General features: G+C 57.4%; 1 protein-coding gene across 7 annotated transcripts in view; it reads left to right on the forward strand.

The window, feature by feature from the left end:
- USB1 (U6 snRNA biogenesis phosphodiesterase 1) overlaps positions 1–8377 on the forward strand; it is a 21651-nt gene extending 13274 nt beyond the window's left edge. For 3 of the 7 annotated variants that reach the window (XM_073659864.1, XM_073659863.1, XM_073659865.1), the window contains exons 2-7: positions 2553–2693; positions 2784–2967; positions 6951–7004; positions 7231–7336; positions 7523–7606; positions 8001–8377. In XM_073659864.1, the coding sequence (XP_073515965.1) occupies positions 2624–2693; positions 2784–2967; positions 6951–7004; positions 7231–7336; positions 7523–7606; positions 8001–8105 (603 nt within the window). In that variant the 5' untranslated portion in view covers positions 2553–2623 and the 3' untranslated portion in view covers positions 8106–8377. Of the gene's footprint in view, positions 1–2552; positions 2705–2783; positions 2968–6950; positions 7005–7230; positions 7337–7522; positions 7607–8000 lie in introns of all 7 variants that reach the window. The other 4 variants (XM_073659861.1, XM_073659860.1, XM_073659862.1 and 1 more) reach the window with 2 other exon arrangements.
- Positions 8378–8615: the final 238 nt, after the last annotated feature.

Consider the following 8615-nt stretch of genomic DNA (forward strand, 5'->3'; position numbering starts at 1 on the left):
CCTGAGGGGGGTGGTGAGTGCTGCTCTGGGAGCGGAGGCGGTCCTGAGGGGGGTGGTGAGTGCTGCTCTGGGAGCGGAGGCGGTCCTGAGGGGGGTGGTGAGTGCTGCTCTGGGACCGGTGGGGGGGGGGGGGGGGGTGAGTGCTGCTCTGGGAGCAGAGGCGGTCCTGAGGGGGGGGGTGAATGCTGCTCTGGGAGCGGAGGCGGTCCTGAGGGGGGTGGTGAGTGCTGCTCTGGGAGCGGAGGCGGTCCTGAGGGGGGTGGTGAGTGCTGCTCTGGGAGCGGAGGCGGTCCTGAGGGGGGTGGTGAGTGCTGCTCTGGGAGCGGAGGCGGTCCTGAGGGGGGTGGTGAGTGCTGCTCTGGGACCGGAGGCGGTCCTGAGGGGGGTGGTGAGTGCTGCTCTGGGACCGGTGGGGGGGGGGGTGGTGAGTGCTGCTCTGGGAGCAGAGGCGGTCCTGAGGGGGGGGGGTGAATGCTGCTCTGGGAGCGGAGGCGGTCCTGAGGGGGGTGGTGAGTGCTGCTCTGGGAGCAGAGGCGGTCCTGAGGGGGGTGGTGAGTGCTGCTCTGGGAGCGGAGGCGGTCCTGAGGGGGGTGGTGAGTGCTGCTCTGGGAGCGGAGGCGGTCCTGAGGGGGGTGGTGAGTGCTGCTCTGGGAGCGGAGGCGGTCCTGAGGGGGGTGGTGAGTGCTGCTCTGGGAGCGGAGGCGGTCCTGAGGGGGGTGGTGAGTGCTGCTCTGGGAGCGGAGGCGGTCCTGAGGGGGGTGGTGAGTGCTGCTCTGGGAGCGGAGGCGGTCCTGAGGGGGGTGGTGAGTGCTGCTCTGGGACCGGTGGGGGGGGGGGTGGTGAGTGCTGCTCTGGGAGCAGAGGCGGTCCTGAGGGGGGGGGTGAATGCTGCTCTGGGAGCGGAGGCGGTCCTGAGGGGGGTGGTGAGTGCTGCTCTGGGAGCAGAGGCGGTCCTGAGGGGGGTGGTGAGTGCTGCTCTGGGAGCGGAGGCGGTCCTGAGGGGGGTGGTGAGTGCTGCTCTGGGAGCGGAGGCGGTCCTGAGGGGGGTGGTGAGTGCTGCTCTGGGAGCGGAGGCGGTCCTGAGGGGGGTGGTGAGTGCTGCTCTGGGAGCGGAGGCGGTCCTGAGGGGGGTGGTGAGTGCTGCTCTGGGAGCGGAGGCGGTCCTGAGGGGGGTGGTGAGTGCTGCTCTGGGAGCGGAGGCGGTCCTGAGGGGGGTGGTGAGTGCTGCTCTGGGAGCCGGGGGGAGGTCCTGAGTGCTGCTCTGGGAGCAGAGGCGGTCCTGAGGGGGGTGGTGAGTGCTGCTCTGGGAGCGGGAGGGGTCCTGAGTGCTTCTCTGGGAGCGGAGGCGGTCCTGAGGGGGGTGGTGAGTGCTGCTCTGGCACCGGTGGGGGGGGGTCCTGAGTGCTTCTCTGGGAGCGGAGGCGGTCCTGAGGGGGGTGGTGAGTGCTGCTCTGGGAGCAGAGGCGGTCCTGAGGGGGGTGGTGAGTGCTGCTCTGGGAGCGGGAGGGGTCCTGAGTGCTGCTCTGGGAGCGTAGGCGGTCCTGAGGGGGGGGTGGTGAGTGCTGCTCTGGGACCGGTGGGGAGGGGTCCTGAGTGCTTCTCTGGGAGCGGAGGCGGTCCTGAGGGGGGTGGTGAGTGCTGCTCTGGGAGCGGGAGGGGTCCTGAGTGCTGCTCTGGGAGTGTAGGCGGTCCTGAGGGGGGGGTGGTGAGTGCTGCTCTGGGACCGGTGGGGGGGGGGGTCCTGAGTGCTTCTCTGGGAGCGGAGGCGGTCCTGAGGGGGGTGGTGAGTGCTGCTCTGGGAGCAGAGGCGGTCCTGAGGGGGGTGGTGAGTGCTGCTCTGGGACCGGTGGGGGGGGGTCCTGAGTGCTTCTCTGGGAGCGGAGGCGGTCCTGAGGGGGGTGGTGAGTGCTGCTGTGGGAGCAGAGGCGGTCCTGAGGGGGGTGGTGAGTGCTGCTCTGGGACCGGTGGGGGGGGGGTCCTGAGTGCTTCTCTGGGAGCGGAGGCGGTCCTGAGGGGGGTGGTGAGTGCTGCTCTGGGAGCGGGAGGGGTCCTGAGTGCTTCTCTGGGAGCGGAGGCGGTCCTGAGGGGTGTGGTGAGTGCTGCTCTGGGAGCAGAGGCGGTCCTGAGGGGGGTGGTGAGTGCTGCTCTGGGACCGGTGGGGGGGGGGTCCTGAGTGCTTCTCTGGGAGCAGAGGCGGTCCTGAGGGGGGTGGTGAGTGCTGCTCTGGGAGCGGGAGGGGTCCTGAGTGCTTCTCTGGGAGCGGAGGCGGTCCTGAGGGGGGTGGTGAGTGCTGCTCTGGGACCGGTGGGGGGGGGGTCCTGAGTGCTTCTCTGGGAGCGGAGGCGGTCCTGAGGGGGGTGGTGAGTGCTTCTCTGGGAGCAGAGGCGGTCCTGAGGGGGGTGGTGAGTGCTGCTCTGGGAGCGGGAGGGGTCCTGAGTGCTGCTCTGGGAGCGGAGGCGGTCCTGAGGGGGGTGGTGAGTGCTGCTCTGTGGCCGCATCCTGCCGGTGCCTCACCCCCTGTCCTGCACACTGACCCGTCTTCTCTCCCGCAGGCCGCCATGTCCGCTCCCCGTCCCGGAGTCGATACTGAACATGGTGACAGAGCCGGACTCCGAGCGCCGCGATGATGTCGCAGAACATGGCGGACGGGTGCGGAGCTTTCGTCACGAGCGAGGAAATTGGGCGTCTTATGTGTATGTGGCGTGTGAGTGTCAGGGCGGCCGGACCCCAGTGAGCAGCGCAGCGGGGGCCGACGCCATCTTTACTTTCTCTGTGTCTTTCAGTTCACCCTCGTGAAGAATTCTGGGAGATGCTGGACGAGCTGAAGGCTGTGGCCCGGAGACACGGCGTCACCCTGAGCACGATGGAGGAACTGCACGTCAGCCTATCACATACCGTCGTCCTGCGCCACCACTGGATCCAGCCACTCGTCCAGACCCTGCGGGACAAGCTCTGCTCCACCCGACGGTCAGTGATGGGAGCCCCGAACCATTACTCCCTGTTATCAGCCATTACTGGGGAGGCAACTATAGCATGGGTGACTACAGATTACTCCCTGTTATCAGCCATATTATGTTGGGAGTGTGTCCTATTCTGGCAGATTGTCTACATATTGCGAGGGGTGACCCCATCTCCGTGTCCTCGCAGTGAAGGATCTGTGCTGACAGCTATGGATGTAACACAAGCATTGTCCTAATGTGACCCCTTAATTCTTCCATCTTCCAAAAACTAATTGTTCCTCTGATCCATCCTCCCCGGCCTCCTGCAGCCTCCACTGATTGTCTCCCTCTTATTAAGCTTCCGCCTCTCCAATCTAACCTGAATGTAGCAGCCAGGATCATATTTCTGTCCCAACCCCTACACCGATGCCTCCACCCTGTGCCAGTCATTCCACTGGTTACCCATCCGCTACAGAGGACAATATAAACGTATCACTCTCACCCACAAAGCATTCCACGGTTCAGCACCGCCCTACATCTCCTCCTCATCTGTCTACCACCCTACCTGTGCCCTCCATGGTTCAGCGCCACATTACATCTCCTTATCTGTCTACCCACCTACCCATCCTCTCGACGGTTCAGCGCCACATTACATCTCCTTATCTGTCTACCCACCTACCCGTCCTCTCGTCGGTTCAGCGCCACATTACATCTCCTTATCTGTCTACCCACCTACCCATCCTCTCGACGGTTCAGCGCCACATTACATCTCCTTATCTGTCTACCCACCTACCCATCCTCTCGACGGTTCAGCGCCACATTACATCTCCTTATCTGTCTACCCACCTACCCGTCCTCTCGACGGTTCAGCGCCACATTACATCTCCTTATCTGTCTACCCACCTACCCATCCTCTCGACGGTTCAGCGCCACATTACATCTCCTTATCTGTCTACCCACCTACCCGTCCTCTCGACGGTTCAGCGCCACCCTTCTCCTTCTCATTCTGGCTCTCACAGACCTGTTAGTTTTTCTTTAAGAAGCCTCCTACGCTGCACTCATTACCTGCATTAATTGTACATGTTTAAAGTTGTTACCTGTATAAAAGACACCTGTCCACACAATCAATCACACTCCAACCTCTCCACCATGGCCAAGATAAAACAGCTGTCTAAGGACACCAGGGACAAAATTGTAGACCTGCACAAGGCTGGGATGGGCTACAGCACAATAGGCAGCAGCTTGGTGAGAAGACAACAACTGTTGGCGCAATTATTAGAAAATGGAAGAAGCATCAGATGACTGTCAATCTTTCTTGGTCCGGGGCTCCATGCAAAATCTCGCCTTTTGGGGTAATAATGATTCTGAGAAAGGTCAGGAATCAGCCCCGAACTACAGGGGAGGTCCTGGTCAATGACCTAAAGAGAGCTGGGACCACAGTCTCACACATTACTGTTAGTAACACACTACGTCATGGATTATAATCCTGCAGGACACGCAAGGTCCCCCCTACTCACACCAGCACATGTCCAGGCCCCTTTTGGAGTTCGCCAATGACCATTTGGATGATCCAGAGGAGGCATGGGAGAAGGTCATGTGGTCAGATGAGACCAAAATAGAACTTTTTGGCATCAACTCCACTCGCTGTGTTTGGAGGAAGAATGATGAGTACAACCCCAAGAACATCGTCCCAACCGTGAAGCATGGTGGGGGAAACATCATACTTTGGAGGGTGCTTTTCTGCAAAGGGGACAGGACAACTGCACCGTATTGAAGGGAAAATGGATGGGGTCATGTATCGCAAGATTTTGGCCAACAACCTCCTTCCCTCAGTAAGAGCATTGAAAATGGGTTGTGGCTGGGTCTTCCAGCATGACAATGACCCAAAACACACAACAAGGGCAACTAAGGAGCGGCTCCGTAAGAAGCATCTCAAGGTCCTGGAGTGGCCGAGCCAGTCTCCAGACCTGAACCCAATAGAAAATCTTTGGAGGAAGCTGAAACTCAATATTGCCCAGCAACAGCCCCGAAACCTGAAGGATCTGGAGAAGATCTGTATGGAGGAGGGGGCCAAAATCCCTGCTGCAGTGTGTGCAAACCTGGTGAAGATCTGTATGGAGGAGGGGGCCAAAATCCCTGCTGCAGTGTGTGCGAACCGGGTCAAGATCTACAGGAAACGTCCGACCTCTGTAACTGTAACAAAGGTTTCTGTAACAAATATTAAGTTCTGTTTTTCTATTGTATCAAATAATTAATTTGCATTTTATGTAACAATCCTACAATGGGATTTTCTGGATTTATTGTTAGATTCTGTCTCACAGGTGAAGAGACCGCCGATAAAAATTACAGATCTCTCCATTCTCTGTAGGTGGGAAAACTGCAAAATCAGCAGTGTATCAAATACTTATTCTCCCCGCTGTATTTACTGTGGATCGCTGAACTTGGTGAAAATATAACCCCCCCCCCGTTTGGTCACACACTGACCTCGGGCTTTTTCTTGCACCTTACTTTGACCTTTGGTGGATGGTTTTGGTGGTCTTAGATTGGTTGGAAGTGTTTTTTCATGGTACAGAAGCAGATAAGGATTTCCTTCCATACTTCCCTCCAGACGGTGCTCTAGTGTATTGCAGTGATTCTTGTGTGGCATGGGGTCTCCTAACATCGGACCCCTGCAGACAGATATTCGGCCCACGCTGACCGGACGACATCACACAGGTCTCCACAAATTCTCCATCGGTCTGAGGTCCGGGGGATCGGTCTGAGGTCCGGGGGATCGGTCTGAGGTCCGGGGGATCGGGCGGCCTCTTCATAACATCAGTCTGGTTGGTCTGGAGCCAGGACGTTGCCCGTTTGCTGGGGGTTGTCGTCCATTTCATCTTCCATATAAAACATGACGTCTTCCAGTATTGTGATATATTCACACTGGTCCATGGTGCCTGGTATGAGATAAATGGACCCAACTCCATAGTATGAGGACATCCCCCGACCATTCTGCTCGCACCTCCATGTTTTACAGTCTTCACAGTGTCCTGTTCGGTGTTTATGGGTCGTCCTCGGCCTTTACACTCAGTAAGAACAATCTTGCTCTCATCTGTCCATAGAACTTTCCGCACTTCTCTCTAGGTCCGGGTGTTCTTTGGCAGTCTGTGACCTTTTCATGTCTTTCTCTCCGCAGTGAGACTTTTCCAGGGTTTCTTGCAGATAGCTTGGCTTTACGTCGGCGTCTTCTGATGGCTGCAGGACTCACAGGTAACTGAAGACCTTCTCTGATCTCCCTGGAGGCTTCTTTGCCAGTCTTGTGACTCTATGATCTATGCGGATGGTAGCATTTCTTTTCCTACCACGTCTTTCGGGTCCTATTTGCCATTTTAAAGCTTTGGAAATCTTTTTAGCTGAGCAGCCAAGCATTTTCTGCTCTTCTTTATAGGTTTTTCCCTCTATAATCATCTTCTTGATCTAAGCTCTTTCTCCTTCGGTACAATGTCTGGAACGACCCATTTTACTGACTGAGCGAGGGCTAAATCCAGCAGGTCCAACATTTGCTGCCTCCTTCTTTATATAAGGGCCATAATTTAACAATTGTGTCTACACAGAATGAATGACCTCACTAATGAACTCCGCACTGCTATTAATTAGTACACCCCCCTTTTATTAAGTCCATTACAGTTGGCAGCTGCATGTCCTGACTGCTGACTCTGTTGGTTGCCATTACTCGCCTGCAGCTAGTCAGGAATTGTTCTATGATCTTTTCTGCTGAAACCAGTGATGAACCACATGAGTGATGTCAGACGGCCACCATCGTGCACAGAACCCGTGTAGTGACTGCTTACGCCGTGTGACCCCCCCACTAGTCATTATACTGGTGGCCGGACCCTCGCTCCTCCTGTAATTGTAGAACTGTGTGTTACTCTGTGATGGCTTTTATTGCCTGATCATGTCCCCTCTGATTTGTACAACGCTGCGGAATTTGTCTGCGCTATAAAAATAAAATCATTCTTATTACTTTTGCAGGTTCCTGTGTGTTGCTGACACGCTAAAGGTCTATGTGAACAAAGAGAAAAGCAGGTGAGGCTGCGCTGTGGCGCGTCAGGCGAGGCTGCGCTGTGGCGCGTCAGGCGAGGCTGCGCTGTGGCGCGTCAGGCGAGGCTGCGCTGTGGCGCGTCAGGCGAGGCTGCGCTGTGGCGCGTCAGGCGAGGCTGCGCTGTGGCGCGTCAGGCGAGGCTGGCTCGTGGCATCTCGGGCTCTCTGGCGGCCCGCACTCCTCGGTGACTCCCTGCGGATCTTTATTTAGGACGTTCTTGGGGCTGGAGGTCGCCCGTGGACATCAGCAGCTCCTGGAGGCCGTGTCAGAAGTGGACAAGTCTTTACAGGAGTTTCATCTGGAGACTTTTTACCAGGTGAGAGAAGGTGCCTGGTGGTGGATTCCCACCTTGTGATTTTCTAGTCACGGAGCTGTGGACCAGGCGGCAGATCATGGCAGGGCGTGAGTTGGGCCTTGTAAATGCTGTGCCCAGAGCAAAGCGTGGCGGCTGACGTGGGCCGGTGGTGGCGGCTGCTCGCTGACACTTTCATCTTTATCACAGAATCCCTCCTTCCATGTCAGTCTGGCCTGGAGCGTCGGGGACGTGGCCAAAGCCTTACAGGGAGCGTGTCTGCTGGATCTACAGGCGAGTACACCAGACGGGTTAACGGCACACACCCTGTGGTTATTCGGGAACTCCCGGAGCTTCGCCACATGCAAGATTTCATGAAGCCTCAAAAGGTAGGAAAGGCGGCGTGCTCTGTCCCAGAAAAACATATGTTATTGCAAAAAATCTTAAAACATGGATGCAGGAGAATACAGGTGCATGACGACCGAAAACCGGTGAAGCACAACTGGGTGCGAAACGGCCGCCAGGCACCTGTATCCTCCTGCATCCAGGCTTTAAGATTTTTTGCAATAAAATATGTTTTTCTGGGACAGAGAGTGCGACCTTTCCTGTCTGTGACGCTACAGGGGGCTGACAACCTCTCACACATGACACATGCACAGGCGCTTACAACCTCCTCTTTTCATTTCAGAGGGTTGTAGATGACTTTGAAGACTCTGATGTTCTGACCCGTTTCTATGCAGACACCATTTACTGTAAGTGCGGTAATAAGGTGACGTCCATTCCCCTCTGCTGACCGGAGGCCGGGACGCGCGCCGGGTCCCCTCTGCTGACCGGAGGCCGGGACGCGCGCCGGGTCCCCTCTGCTGACCGGAGGCCGGGACGCGCGCCGGGTCCCCTCTGCTGACCGGAGGCCGGGACGCGCGCCGGGTCCCCTCTGCTGACCGGAGGCCGGGACGCGCGCCGGGTCCCCTCTGCTGACCGGAGGCCGGGGTGCGCGCCGGTTCCTCTCTGCCTCTATAATGAACGCTGGTGAAGCCCCCTATAAAGTTTTCTGCTTGTTTCTTACCTCTCTGGTTTGTGCCTTCATTTTTCGCAGACACATGCAAAACGTTAGGGGTTTTACTGCCGAAACCACCCTGCTCCCACCGCTGGGTACTGTGCCCCAGTCAACGCCAGCTTCCTTGATGGCAGCCACATCGCCAGCACAAGCCACGAATACTGACTTTCCAGCCCCCCAATATTATTCAACATCTCCATTGCACATTGCTTTAGCAGTGCGCAGGTCATAGGTCAAAGGTCAGCA

This window comes from Phyllobates terribilis, unplaced genomic scaffold (genome assembly GCF_046119375.1).
Source record: "Phyllobates terribilis strain yellow unplaced genomic scaffold, ASM4611937v1 Scaffold_14__1_contigs__length_39327217, whole genome shotgun sequence".
NCBI lineage: Eukaryota > Metazoa > Chordata > Amphibia > Anura > Dendrobatidae > Phyllobates > Phyllobates terribilis.